The sequence below is a fragment of the Salvelinus fontinalis genome, chromosome 22 (assembly GCF_029448725.1).
Source record: "Salvelinus fontinalis isolate EN_2023a chromosome 22, ASM2944872v1, whole genome shotgun sequence".
Classification (NCBI taxonomy): Eukaryota; Metazoa; Chordata; class Actinopteri; order Salmoniformes; family Salmonidae; genus Salvelinus; species Salvelinus fontinalis.
In genome coordinates, this window is record NC_074686.1 from 36,199,998 (window position 1) to 36,215,611 (window position 15,614).

At 45.3% G+C, this 15,614-nt stretch overlaps 1 protein-coding gene across 1 annotated transcript in view; it reads right to left on the bottom strand.

Annotated features, from left to right (window-relative positions):
* LOC129820347 (unconventional myosin-Ig-like) overlaps positions 1–15,614 on the bottom strand; it is a 73,597-nt gene that overhangs the window by 22,692 nt on the left and 35,291 nt on the right. The window contains exons 19-21 of the mRNA XM_055877414.1: positions 10,039–10,143; positions 9,435–9,548; positions 5,854–6,011 (exon numbers count right to left, since the gene is read on the bottom strand). Of these exons, the coding sequence (XP_055733389.1) occupies positions 5,854–6,011; positions 9,435–9,548; positions 10,039–10,143 (377 nt within the window). The remainder of the gene's footprint in view (positions 1–5,853; positions 6,012–9,434; positions 9,549–10,038; positions 10,144–15,614) is intronic.

Below are 15,614 nucleotides of genomic sequence, written 5' to 3' on the forward strand. Positions count from 1 at the left end.
AGAAATGACTGACAAATTATGACTTAACGTTTCTACTCCTGTTAATCCATGGAGGAGAGGAGGAGTGTGAGAGAAGTTTTTCACAGTTCTCGTACTTGATATGTGATTTCAAGGATCAACCCCGCATGTGGACAAGTCCTAGGGTTGAGAGAGAGACAGAGAGAGACAGAGAGACAGAACTGCCCCCATTTCCGTGGCAGGGAGGGCCATGGCTCGCCTCTCTCAACAAGGACAGAAGTGTATCAAGGACACCCACTGAGGGAGAAGGAGGAGGAGGAAGAACAGGCTATTTCAGGATAGGATGATGCCTTTCACGACCTAAAACGCGAGTTGAGTTTAGAAACGAGCGGAGAGACGCATAACCGTTTAGGTCTGTGGTCTACCACTGACACTGCTCTTGACCAGGGTCAGATAAGGTCAAAACGTCTTCTGAAGAGAGAGAGAGCGAAGGAGGGCAGAAGAAGGAAGACAGAAGGAATAATCCTCTCAATGTTTCAGATCATGGGCTGGCGGACGGTCCATGAGGGCAGACGGTCCATGAGGGATCTAAACCCCCCCAATACACACACACGCTAACTATTCACATGTCAGAGAGAGAGAGACAGAGACAGAGAGAGACAGAGACAGAGAGAGACAGAGAGAGAGAGACAGAGTTGAGAGAGACAGAGAGAGAGAGACAGAGTTGAGAGAGACAGAGAGAGAGAGACAGAGTTGAGAGAGACAGAGAGAGACAGAGAGAGACAGAGAGAGACAGAGAGAGACAGAGAGAGAGAGACAGAGAGAGAGAGACAGAGATAGAGAGACAGAGATAGAGAGACAGAGAGAGAGAGACAGAGAGAGAGAGACAGAGAGAGAGAGACAGAGAGAGAGAGAGAGACAGAGAGAGAGAGAGAGACAGAGAGAGAGAGACAGAGACAGAGAGACAGAGACAGAGAGACAGAGAGAGAGACAGAGAGAGAGAGACAGAGAGAGAGAGACAGAGAGAGAGAGACAGAGAGAGAGACAGAGAGAGAGAGAGAAAGAGACAGATAGACAGACAGAGAGAGAGACAGAGAGAGAGACAGAGAGAGAGACAGAGAGAGAGACAGAGAGAGAGACAGAGAGACAGAGTGAGAGAAAGAGAGAGTGAGAGAGTGAGAGAGAGACTTCACGTTTGTATATTATCTACTTCACTTGCTTTGGCAATGTTAACATAGGTTTCCCATGCTAATAAAGCCCATTGAATTGAATTGAGAGAGAGAGAGATGGGATGGAGGAGGAAGAGAGAGGGAAGAGGGGGATTGTGCTCTGTAGAGAGGAAGATAGAGGGATGTAAGAAGACAGGGAACCAGACAGCCTGTCTTCATTGGAGAATTCAAAGAGAATTCACCTGGTTTCCACTAATACTGATGACATTGACCCAGATTGAAACAGCTCTACTCTCTCACTGAGACACACACACACACTACATAATAAGCATCAATGTTTGTCTCGGGGCAGAGAGAAGCAGACTGGTAACACAATTGCTCCAATGACTCACTCTCAGACCAAACCTTTCTCCACAGCCACGTGAGAAGAGGCCTGACTGGGGGATGACTCTAGTGGTCTTGGGACTGACTTCCTGGCAGAAGGGATTGATGAAAAGAGAGCGAGAGGGAGTGGAAAAATAACTTGTTTGTATTGTCCTCTGCCGTTCTGCTCCTCCCCCTCGCACATGCTCACAACACACTCACCCCCTCACACACACACTTCTGTCGTCGGCAACCCCCCAACTCAAAGTCTCCAATTCTCTCTTTTGATGAGAACCTGTAGGGATCATGACCCCTAGATGGTGAGAAACAAAGGCACACAGGGGTCACGCAGGCAGATGGACCAGCACACTGATTATCCTTTCTCAATGGCACCCGCTCTAACTCTCCCTTCGACGCCCGCTACTTCGATCAGCAGCAAGAGACACACAGCTGCTTTGTGTGGGCCCCCGTGTCACTGACTGACCGACTCCCTCCCCCAACACAAACCCAGACCCATAGACACCACCAGGAGCGTGTCTCTCATTAAAAACACACACAAACGCACAGACACACACACACATAAAAAATCCCCCAAAACACAGCCTGGTACAGCTTCTGACCAGCTGACTGTGGTCCTATAATTCTCTCCCCAGGGGGTCTGGATACCAGTACATTAATGAGGTGGCAGGCTGCTGCACAGACAAGACTGATCCTGTATCCCACACAGACCTGCCGTACAGTATGTGTGACGTTAAAAACACATGATTGATAATCATGGGCTAATGGAACATGAGGAATTTGTAACTACAGTACATGGAGGTGATATTTGGACAGTTGTAAATGACGATTCAGAGGTTGGCACTGAAAACTAACATTTCACATGACAATGAGAATAAGTAGGAGTAAGGTCTCTGGTGTTTTGAACCTCTACGGGATCGGTGGTGCCCCCCACGGGACGGTTGAGCTAATGTGCACTAATGTGATTAGCATGACATTGTAAGTAACAAGAACATTTCCCATGACATAGACATATCTGATATGGGCAGAAAGCTTGACTTCTTCTTAATCTAACTGCACTGTCCAATTGACAGTAGCTATTACAGTGAACGAATACCATGCTATTGTTTGAGGAGAGTGTACAGTTATGAACTTGAAAATGTATTAATGAACTAATTAGGCACATTTGGGCAGTCTTGATACAACATTTGAACAGAAATGCAATGGTTCATTGGATCAGTTTAAAACGTTGCACGTACACTGCCATCTATTGGCCAAAATCTAAATTGCGCCTAGATTCCTAAGTCATATATTGGCCTTTCTCTTGCATTTCAAAGATGAAAAAAAAGAAGATATACTTATTTTTTTCTTCTGTTGTCTTTTACCAGATGGAATGTGTTATATTGTCATACATTAATATACACATTTCCACAAACGTCAAAGTGTTTCCTTTCAAATGGTATCAATAATATGCATATCCTTGCTTCAGGTCCTGAGCTACAGGCAGTACGATTTGGGTATGTAATTTTTGGCGAATATTGAAAAAAAGAGTCCAATCCCTTAAGTAACTAAGTCAGTATGGCCCTCACTGGATTTGAAAATTAAGATTTAGGAATCCAATCATTTTGGGATGGGTGCTGCTAGAGACTGCTGGAAGACCCTAGGCTTAGTGGAGAGACTGCTGGAAGACCAGAGGCTTAGTGGAGAGACTGCTGGAAGACCCTAGGCTTAGTGGAGAGACTGCTGGAAGACCCTAGGCTTAGTGGAGAGACTGCTGGAAGACCAGAGGCTTAGTGGAGAGACTGCTGGAAGACCAGAGGCTTAGTGGAGAGACTGCTGGAAGACTAGAGGCTTAGTGGAGAGACTGCTGGAAGACCAGAGGCTTAGTGGAGAGACTGCTGGAAGACCATAGGCTTAGTGGAGAGACTGCTGGAAGACCATAGGCTTAGTGGAGAGACTGCTGGAAGACCAGAGGCTTAGTGGAGAGACTGCTGGAAGACCAGAGGCTTAGTGGAGAGACTGCTCGAAGACCAGAGGCTTAGTGGAGAGACTGCTCGAAGACCAGAGGCTTAGTGGAGAGACTGCTGGAAGACCAGAGGCTTAGTGGAGAGACTGCTGGAAGACCAGAGGCTTAGTGGAGAGACTGCTCGAAGACCAGAGGCTTAGTGGAGAGACTGCTGGCCTGGTTTCAAAACTGCCTGTTGGGGTGCAGGGTGATGTCTGCCCTAGCCGCTAATCTGAGGTCAGTTTTGGTTCAAGAAGGGAGGGAGAGGGAAAACTGATCCTAAACACGACCTGAACACTGGAGGGCCATGAAAATCAGTTTGACAATAACAAATGATTATACATTTAAATATGGCAGTGATTAATGCCATGAATCTGATTCATAACTATGACAGAGATAAATGCCATTATGAATCAGACATCAGATTCAGACTTATCAAAATAAAATTTAGAATAAAGTTATAAAGTATATTATTATTATATATAAAGTATATTATTTTACCCCTTTTTTCTCCCAATTTAGTGATATCCAATTGGTAGTTACAGTCTTGTTCCATCGCTGCAACTCCCCTACGGACTCGGGAGAAGCGAAGGTTAAAAGCCATGCGTCCTCCGAAACATGACACTGCCAAGCCGCACTGCTTCTTAACACTGCTCACTTAACCTGGAAGCCAGCCTCATCGATGGGTCAGAGGAAACACTGTACACCTGTCGACCGAGGTCAGCTTGCAGACGCCCAAACAAACCTTCCCCTAACCCTGACGACGCTGGGCCAATTGTACCTCCCAGTCACAGCCAGCTGTGACACAGCCTAGGATCAAACCCGGGTCTGTAGTGACACCTCAAGCACTGCAATATATTTTATTATTATTTTTACCTTTATTTAACTAAACAAGTCAGTTAAGAACAAGTTCTTATTTACAATGATGGCCTAGGAAGAGTGGGTTAACTGCCTTGTTCAGGGGCAGAAGGACATAATTTTACCTTGTCAGCGCTGGGATTCAATCTAGCAACCTTTCGGTTACTGGCCCAACACTCTAACCACTAGGCTACTTGCCGCAATGCAGTCCCTTAGACTCGGGAGGCCCCTGAGAAAAGTTTTTAATTAAGTTCGACATTGATACCCCATTTACGCTATCCTGCTGACCCCAACCAAACCGTGCTGACTGTGGTATTTTCTTTACACATTGCCCTTTTCAGCTTTTCAGGTTCCAGCAACTATGGTGAATGCCTAACCAGGCCAGTTCAGTATAACTTGTCTTGAAACAGTTGGCTAGTGTGAAAAGACCTGGAAGAGCTGTAGTCTAAACCAATCGCAGTCTCAACCCAAACCCAGTCTCAATCCTTGTTCAGGCTGGTTTGACCATGCTAACACAATCTCAGTCTCAATCCTTGTTCAGGCTGGTTTGACCATGCTAACACAATCCCAGTCTCAATCATTGTTCAGGCTGGTTCGACCATGCTAACACAATCCCAGTCTCAATCCTTGTGCAGGCTGGTTTGACCATGCTAACACAATCCCAGGCTCAATCATTGTTCAGGCTAGTTCGACCATGCTAACACAATCCCAGTCTCAAACCTTGTTCAGGCTGGTTTGACCATGCTAACACAATCCCAGTCTCAATCCTTGTTCAGGCTGGTTTGACCATGCTAACACAATCCCAGTCTCAATCCTTGTTCAGGCTGGTTTGACCATGCTAACACAATCCCAGTCTCAATCATTTTCAGGCTGGTTTGACCATGCTAACACAATCCCAGTCTCAATCCTTGTTCAGGCTGGTTCGACCATGCTAACACAATCCCAGTCTCAATCCTTGTTCAGGCTGGTTCGACCATGCTAACACAATCCCAGTCTCAAACCTTGTTCAGGCTGGTTCGACCATGCTAACACAAGCCCAGTCTCAATCCTTGTTCAGGCTGGTTCGACCATGCTAACACAATCCCAGTCTCAATCCTTGTTCAGGCTGGTTTGACCATGCTAACACAATCCCAGTCTCAATCCTTGTTCAGGCTGGTTTGACCATGCTAACACAATCCCAGTCTCAATCATTGTTCAGGCTGGTTTGACCATGCTAACACAATCCCAGTCTCAATCCTTGTTCAGGCTGGTTTGACCATGCTAACACAATCCCAGTCTCAATCCTTGTTCAGGCTGGTTTGACCATGCTAACACAATCCCAGTCTCAATCCTTGTTCAGGCTGGTTTGACCATGCTATAACACAATCCCAGTCTCAATCCTTGTTCAGGCTGGTTCGACAATGTTAACACATGTCGTCACTGACTACGGTGAATGCTTAACCAGGCCAGTCCAGTGCAGCTTGGTCTTACCCAACCCGACACCCCCTGACCGTGGCCACTGACCGTGTGAAGTGGTCGATGAGCGTTCCCACCAGCTCCCCGATGCGGTCCTGGTCGGGGCACAGCTCCCCTCTCTGGATGTAGAGAAGAACATCATCCTGGGAGGAAGTGTGTAGCGCCACCATCTGGTCAACGCCTGCAGTGACGCTCAGGCCTGTCATCTGGGGGAGTAGAAAGAGGTATTGGGGGTAAGCTACACACACACACACACACACACACACACACTCCGGTTCACACACACACACACACTCCGGTTCACACACACACACACACACACACACACACACACACACACACACACACACTCCGGTTCACACTCAGACACATACGGACTTAGACTAAGACGCATTCACACACACACACACACACATACACACTTAGACTAAGACGCATTCACACACACACACACACACACACACACACACACACACACACACACACACACACACACACACACACACACACACACACACACACACACACACACACACACACACACACACAGAGCAGTGGTGTAGTGGTAACACTTCCTGGTACAGTCACATGTATATAACTCCCTTCCAGGGTTCAATTTCTGTTTCCACTCTTCATGGCAGTAGGTAGCCTAGCGGTTAGCGCGTTGGGTACAGTCACAGGACAGAGAAGAGTGGGTTGAGCAGGAGCTCCCCTCCCGTAGGGGTGGGAGAGCCAAGCGACCAGAGGTGACAGAACAGAGTGCTTGGGTTGGGGTGTAGGGTTTGAGCGTAGCCTGATGGTAGGGAGGGGCAGTTCCTCTTGAGCTTCGACTGGAAAGCTAGTGGAGTTTACAGAGGAGCGGGGTGGCATGGGAGAACTTAGGAAGGTTGAACACCAGGTGGGCTGCGGCATTCTGGATAAGTTGCAGGGTTTTATATCGGTCTAGTACTTTACTCTCTCTATCCATGCTGCACGTGTGTGTGTGTGTGTGTATGTATTAGGGGAGATTAGGTCATGATTAGTGACCCAGTCAGATTTAAAACACACACACAGAGAGAGAGAGAGAGAGAGCGAGAGAGAGCGAGAGAGAGAGAGAGAGAGAGAGAGAGAGAGAGAGAGAGAGAGAGAGAGAGAGAGAGAGAGAGAGAGAGAGAGAGAGCCAGAGAGAAATGGAAGAGAGAGAGAGAGAGAAATGGAAGAGAGAGAGAGAGAGAGAGAAATGGAAGAGAGAGAGAGAGAGAGAAATGGAAGAGAGAGAGAGAGAGAGAAATGGAAGAGAGAGAGAGAGAGAGAAATGGAAGAGAGAGAGAGACAGAGAGATAGAGCCAGAGAGATAGAGCCAGAGAGATAGAGCCAGGGAGATAGAGCCAGAGAGATAGAGCCAGTGAGAGAGAGAGAGCTAAACCGCTTACAGCTGGCTGGATGAATACAAGCAAACATGGATAACTTCATAACTCAACTGTTTCTTCCCACAGTATGGCTGTACTTTATCCTAACTGGTGTTCAGCTGTGTTTGTTGTGTTCTATCCTAACTGGTGTTCAGCTGTGTTGTGTTCTATCCTAACTGGTGTTCAGCTGTTTGTTGTGTTCTGTTCTAACTGGTGTTCAGCTGTGTTGTGCTTTATCCTAACTGGTGTTCAGCTGTTTGTTGTGTTCTGTTCTAACTGGTGTTCAGCTGTGTTTGTTGTGTTCTATCCTAACTGGTGTTCAGCTGTGTTCTATCCTAACTGGTGTTCAGCTGTGTGTGTTGTGTTCTATCCTAAATGGTGTTCAGCTGTGTTTGTTGTGTTCTGTCCTAAATGGTGTTCAGCTGTGTTTGTTGTGTTCTATTCTAACTGGTGTTCAGCTGTGTTCTATCCTAACTGGTGTTCAGCTGTGTTTGTTGTGTTCTGTCCTAAATGGTGTTCAGCTGTGTTTGTTGTGTTCTATTCTAACTGGTGTTCAGCTGTTTGTTGTGTTCTGTTCTAACTGGTGTTCAGCTGTGTTCTGTCCTAACTGGTGTTCAGCTGTGTTTGTTGTGTGTGTTCTATCCTAACTGGTGTTCAGCTGTGTTCTGTCCTAACTGGTGTTCAGCTGTGTTTGTTGTGTTCTATGCTAACCGGTGTTCAGCTGTGCTTTATCCTAACTGGTGTTCAGCTGTTTGTTGTGTTCTGTTCTAACTGGTGTTCAGCTGTGTTGTGTGTGTTCTATGCTAACCGGTGTTCAGCTGTGCTTTATCCTAACTGGTGTTCAGCTGTTTGTTGTGTTCTGTTCTAACTGGTGTTCAGCTGTGTTCTGTCCTAACTGGTGTTCAGCTGTGTTTGTTGTGTGTGTTCTATCCTAACTGGTGTTCAGCTGTGTTCTGTCCTAACTGGTGTTCAGCTGTGTTTGTTGTGTTCTATGCTAACCGGTGTTCAGCTGTGCTTTATCCTAACTGGTGTTCAGCTGTTTGTTGTGTTCTATCCTAACTGGTGTTCAGCTGTGTTCTGTCCTAACTGGTGTTCAGCTGTGTTTGTTGTGTTCTATGCTAACCGGTGTTCAGCTGTGCTTTATCCTAACTGGTGTTCAGCTGTTTGTTGTGTTCTGTTCTAACTGGTGTTCAGCTGTGTTGTGTGTGTTCTATCCTAACTGGTGTTCAGCTGTGTTGTGTGTGTTCTATCCTAACTGGTGTTCAGCTGTGTTTGTTGTGTTCTATCCTAACTGGTGTTCAGCTGTGTGTGTTGTGTTCTGTCCTAACTGGTGTTCAGCTGTGTTCTCTCATTATGTAATACTGGTATAATTAACTGCCTTGTTACCTAAACCTACAGTGTGTTCTGTAACATGGACAGCTTCAGAGTAAAACACACTGTGTGTACAGTAAGTACCGTGGCCCTCTCCCTGACTGACTGTCAATGCAGCACAACACACATCTGTGGAGCATCATACTGCTCCCCTCCATCATCAGGACCACGAAATGTAGATCAGACACCTAACACTTTCTCCTGTCTTCCTCCCTCTCTCACTCCTACCCTCACTCCTCCCCCTCCTTTCCTCTCTCCCTCCTACCCTCACTCCTCCCGCTCCTTTCCTCTCTCCTTCCTTCCCTCACTGCTCTCCCTCCTGTCCACTCTCCTTCCCTCACTCCTCCCCCTCATTTCCTCCCCAATCCTTCCCACTCTCCCTCCTTTCCTCCCCCTTCTTCCCACTCTCCCGCCTTTCCTCCCCCCTCCTTCCCACTCTCCCGCCTTTCCTCCCCCCTCCTTCTCTCCTTCCCTCACTCATCCCCCCTCCTTTCTTCTCCCCCCCCTTCCCTCACTCCTCCCCCCTCCCCCCCCCCACTCTCCCTCCTTCCCCCTCCCATTCTCCTTCCTTCCCCCTCTCCCTGCTTTCCCCTCTCCCTGCTTCCCTCAACCTCTGTTCTGGGTCACTAATTCACACAGACAGACAGAGGCCATTGATCATGAGTACATCCCAAACGGCACACTATTCCCTACATAGTGGATCCTGGTCAAAAGTAGTGCACTATATAGGGAAAAGAGTGCCATTTTGGACGCATACCATGTCTGTAAGTAATACCAAGGCAACGGATGTAGGTGGATGTAAAGAGGTAACTCAAGGGCTGGAGTAAGGTGGCTTTCACTGGACGGGGCACACTTGAAGAGTATACTCACCACTTCTAGAGGCAGTCTTTTCAACACTTTAAACTGTTTTTTGGGGTCCAGTTTGTAGATATGTTTGTCTGTGATCAGCAAAGCCCTGTCTGTGCTTTTACTGAATCTGTTCATCTGAGAGAGGGAGAGAGGGAGAGAGGGAGAGAGGGAGAGAGAATGATATAATGTTTAAATTTTGCTATACAATGGCATCTTTAATGTAGAAATCAGAACTATCATGGATCAAACCAGCCAAAACAGAAACCAGGACAGATATGTGAACACAAAAAGTCCAAGTCTGGATCTGAAGTTAAAGGTTTTTCCAAAGAGGGAAAGAGAAAGAGACAGAGAAAGCAACTGAAACTCCTCTTGGCAGTACAATACAGTAGGCTATGTTGTCATTACCTTCCTACAGAATCCAGACAAAATGACCTGGTTGTTGTCATTAGCTTCCTACAGAATCCAGAGAAGATAACCTGGTTGTTGTCATTACCTTCCTACAGAATCCAGACAAAATGACCTGGTTGTTGTCATTACCTTCCTACAGAATCCAGACAAAATGACCTGGTTGTTGTCATTACCTTCCTACAGAATCCAGACAAAATGACCTGGTTGTTGTCATTACCTTCCTACAGAATCCAGAGAAGATAACCTGGTTGTACCCGTCTTTGTTCCTGAGCTCTTGGGAGAATAGTATGAAGTTGGAGCTGCTCCGATGACTGTCCCTCACCTGGAATCAAAGACACTCATTATGGATGACTGACACATGGCACAATAGTCTCTTCAAAGTGCACTACTTTTGACCAGAGCCTCGTTTATATTTAACTCTTATTTTACCAGGTAAGTTGACTGAGAACATATTCTCATTTACAGCAATGACCTGGGGAATAGTTACAGGGGAGAAGAATGAGCCAATTGGAAGCTGGGAATGATTAGGTGGCCATGATGATATGAGGGCCAGATTGGGAATTTAGCCAAGACAGCAGCATCAACAACCCTACTCTTACAATAAATGGCATGGGATCTTTAGTGTCCACAGAGAGTCAGGACACCCTTTTAACATTCCATCCAAAGACAGCCCCCTACACAGGACAATGACCCCTTGGGGCAATGGGAAATAGTTCACTTTTCTTTTACATCAGAGGAAAGAGCACCTCCTACTGGTCCTACAACACCACTTCCAGAAGCATCTGGTTTCCCATCCAGGTACCAACCACAACCAACCCTGATTAGCATCAGAGGCAAGCCAACAGTTGGATGCATTGTGGTATGCTGCTGACAATGGGACCTGGTCAAATGTAGTGCACTATATAGGGAATAGAGTGCAATTTGGGATTATGCAATATATTACACTAGCCTGATTCACCATCCTAACCGCTACGCTCTCGTTTCGGATGTAAACTTGTGATATCAGGACGGTCTAACAAAGGATAACATTACATGACCCCGTCTGCCGTCTGGATAGCATCTCCTCATTAACCGGAACACTGTTCATAACCTTTCCCGGCCTCTTTCAAACTCATATCAATGATTTTCTGAGACGAGCAGATCAAACACGAGAGCATGAATGAAATTATATCAGACACTGACTTTGAGGTGAATTCAGAGATGGGTCACGGAATTTATGGCCGTCTAGTTGTCCTGTACAAGGCTTTTACCCACGTAAGTTTGCGGTAAATGTGAATTTGAAGAAATAGCAATATGTAAAATGATACAATCTAAATCTCTGTTTTACAGAAAATACCTCATCACAGGCTCATGAGAACATTCAAAGATTTAAGATAGGAATGAACGGAAGGTTCTACAGTGCATTCAGAAAGTATTCAGACCCCTTGACTTTTTCCACATTTTGTTACTTTAAAGCCTTATTCTAAAATGGATTAAATAAAATATTTCCCTCATCAATCTACACACAATACACTATAATGACAAAGTGAAAACAGGTTTAGAAATTTTATCAAATGTTTTAAAAATAAAAACCAGAAATACCCTATTTACATACGTATTCAGACCCTTTGCTATGAAACTCGAAATTCAACTCAGGTGCATCCTGTTTCCATTGATCATTCTTGAAATGTTTCTACAACTTGATTGGAGTCCACTGGTAGATTAAATTGACTGGACATGTTTTGGAAAGACACACACCTGTCTATATAAGGTCCCACAGTTGACAGTGCATGTCAGAGCAAAAACCAAGCCATGAGGTTGAAGGAATTGTCCGTTGAGCTCCGAGACAGGATTGTGTCTAGGTGTAACAGTACTCTTCTTGCGTTGTGTACAATCAATCCTCGACACGAATTCCAACGTGTTGCACCAGTCATGGAGATTTATTCGCTGGTTTGGTGCTTGTTCACTGGGACATGTAGTTACCAAAATAATACAATTACAATATAATATCTTTAACAATGTACCTGGTAGGAACAGCACAAAATTGCACGTCATGCAATGCACGGCTCACCATCCAACTCTGCACTCACGCACTGTACAAAATATATGAACCCCCCCACCAGACACAGTAAGTTGCTAGCTAGTACTGGCGGGAATTCTTTTCAACAAAATGCACAACAAATATTCTCCAAAAAACACTGCATCTTATGTGTGATGTTCGAATAACATTTACAAACAAATGTATATAAATTGTACATTTAAATCATCACTTGGGAGTATAAAAGTCACTTTTGATGTACAGTGCTTTGCAACCAACAACTTACCGCTGGTTTGGTGCTTGTTCACTGGGACGATTCTAACTGAAACATCCTCCCTCGTAAGCAAGCTACGCAAACCAGCCAATAAGATGCCATGTTGAGTAGGTGACGGCAAGACAAAACTAACACCAAAAACCCATTGGCTTAACAATAAAGTGGCAAAGGGAATCACCAATAAAACCCTGTTACATAGGCACAGATCTGGGGAGGGTATCAAAATAATTCTGCAGCATTGAAGGTCCCCAAGGACACAGAGGTCTCCATCATTCTTAAATTAAAGAAGTTAGGAACCACCAAGACTCTTCCTAGAGCTGGCCACCCGGCCAAACTGAGCAATCAGGGGAGAAGGGCCTTGGTCACACTGACAGAGCTCCAGAGTTCCTCTGTGGAGATGGGAGAATCTCCTAGAAGAACAACCATCTCTGCAGCACTCCACCAATCAGGCCTTCATGGTAGAGTGGCCAGACGGAAGCCACTCTTTAGTAAAAGGCACATGATAGCCCGCTTGGAGTTTGCCAAAATGCACCTAAAGACTCTCAGACCATAAGAAACAAGATTCTCTGGTCTGATGGAACCAAGATTGAACTTTGGCTTGAATACCTGGCACCATCGTACAGTGAAGCATGGTGGTGGCAGCATTATGCTGTGGGGATGTTTTTCAGAGGCAGGTAATGGGAGACTAGTCAGGACCAAGTGAAAGATGAATGGAGAAAAGTAGAGAGAGATCCTTGATGAAAACCTGCTCCAGAGCACTCAGAACCTCAGAGCACTCAGAACCTCAGACTGGGGCGAAGGTTCACCTTCCAACAGGACAATGGCCCTAAGCACACAGCCAAGACAATGCAGGAATGGCTTTGGGACAAGTCTCTGAATGTCCTTGAGTGATCCAGCCACACCACGGAATTGAACCTGATCAAACATCTCTGGAGAGACCTGAAAATAGCTGTGCAGCAACACTGCCCATCCAACCTGACAGAGCTTGAGAGGATCTGCAGAGAAGAATTGGAGAAACTCCCTAAATACAGGTGTGCCAAGTTTTTGCTATTTTATTGCATTACAACATGCAATTTAAATTGATTGTTATTTGGATTTCATGGAATGGACAGACACAAAATAGTCCAAATCGGTGAAGTGAAAAAAATTACTTAAAAAAAATGTTTAAAAAACAAAACTCAAAAGTGGTGCTTACATATGTATTTACCCCCTTTGCTATGAAGCCCCTAAATAAGATCTGGTGCAACCAATTAACTTCAGAAGTCACATAATTAGTCAAATAAAGTCCACCTGTGTGCAATCTAAGTGTCACATGATCTGTCACATGATCTCAGTATACTGTATATATATACACACCTGTTCTGAATTCCCCAGAGTCTGCCACACACTAAGCAAGTGGCACCACCAAGCAAGTGACACCATGAAGACCAAGGAGCTCTCCGAACAGGTCAGGGACCAAGTTGTGGAGATGTACAGATCAGGGTTGGGTTATAAAAAAAAATCCCAAACTTTGAACATCCCACAGAGCACCATTAAATCCATTATTAAAAAATGGAAAGAATTTGGCACCACAACAAACCTGCCAAGAGAGGGCCGCCCACCAAAACTCACGGACCAGGCAAGGAGGGCATTAATCAGAGAGTCAACAAAGATAACCCTGAAGGAGATGCAAAGCTCCACAGCGGAGATTGGAGGATCTGTCCATAGGGCCACTTTAAGCCGTACACTCCACAGAGCTGGGCTTTACAGAACAGTGGCCAGAAAAAAACAAATTGCTTAAAGTGTTCGCCAAAAGGCATGTGGGAGACTCCCCAAACATATGGAAGAAGGTACTCTGGTCAGATGAGACTAAAATGGAGGTTTTTGGCCATCAAGATAAAAACTATGTCTGGCGCAAACCCAACACCTCTCATCAACCCGAGAACACCATCCCATGTTTTTCCATCGGCAGGGACAGGGAAACTGGTCAGAATTGAAGGAATGATGGATGGCGCTAAATACAGAGAAATTCTTGAGGGAAACCTGTTTCAGTCTTCCAGAGATTTGAGACTGGGACAGAGGTTCACCTTCCAGCAGGACAATGATCTTAAGCATACTGCTAAAGCAACACTCGAGTGGTTTATGGGGAAACATTTAAATGTCTTGGAATGGCCTAGTCAAAGCCCAGACTTCAATCCAATTGAGAATCTGTGTAATGACTTAAAGATTGCTGTACACCAACGGAACCCATCCAACTTGAAGGAGCTGGAGCAGTTTTGCCTTGAAGAATGGGCAAAAATCCCAGTGGCTAGATGTGCCAACCTTATAGAGACATACCCCCAAGAGACTTGCAGCTGTAATTGCTGCAAAAGGTGACTCTACAAAGTATTGACTTTGAGGGGGTGAATAGTTATGCACCCTCAAGTTCAGTTTGTCTTATTTCTTGTTTGTTTCACAACAACAAAAAATATTTAGCATCTTCAAAGTGCTAGGCATGTTGTGTAAATCAAATGATGCAAACCCCCAAAAAATCTATTTTAATTCCAGGTTGTAATGCAACAAAATAGGAAAAATGCCAAGGGGAGTGAATACTTTCGCAAGACACTGTAGCGTCATACCCAAGAAGACTCCAGGCTGTAATCGATGCCAACAGTGCTTCAACAAAGTACTGAGTAAAGGGTCTGAATACTTATGTAAATATCATATTTCAATTTTTTATTTGTAATAAATTTGCAAAAAATTCGAAAAACCTGTTTTTGCTTTTTCGATATGGGGTATTGTGTGTAGATTGATGAGGATTATTTTTTATTTTAGTAAGGCTGTAACGTAACAAAATGTGGAAGAAGTCAAGGGGTCTGAATACTTTCCGAATAAACTGTATATGGTGAATGTACAAGCACGTCTGGAATGTGGATTGAATGTGTTGAATCGTCTGAAGTGTAAACCAATGGATTGACCATAATAGACTCAGCTTGACCTGATGCAAGGGTCAATGAGATGATGAGATAGAGGAGTATATAATTGAAAGCAGGAGATTGGGACGTTTGAGACGGTTGTCATACACAGTTAAGCCTTTGTTGGCTCAGTTTATGACATGATGTTAGGAGGGTGGGGGGGGCAGAAGGGGGTTGAATAAGGTTCTAGGACACGTCTCAAATGGTACCCTATTCCCTATATAGTGCACTACATTTTGACTAGGGCCCATTGGACTCTGGTCAAAAGTAGTGCACTATTTAGGGAATAGGGTGCCATTTGGTACGCAGTCCTAGTCACAAGCCACTAGAAGACCAACTGACTGCCTCATTGACTGATTAACATGACCAGCCCTAGTCACGGTACCCAGAGGGTCCTGTCATGGCTCCAACGACCAAACATAATTTTTATTAACACTTTAACGAGCCGCGAGTGAGACCCATTAGAATGGGACTGATTGTGACCGCCTTTGACTCAGCCAACCACAATCCGCTGGCCTTGTGTTTCATCGCAAGCGTTCCTTCCTGCCTGCGATGGATGCTTCCGGAAT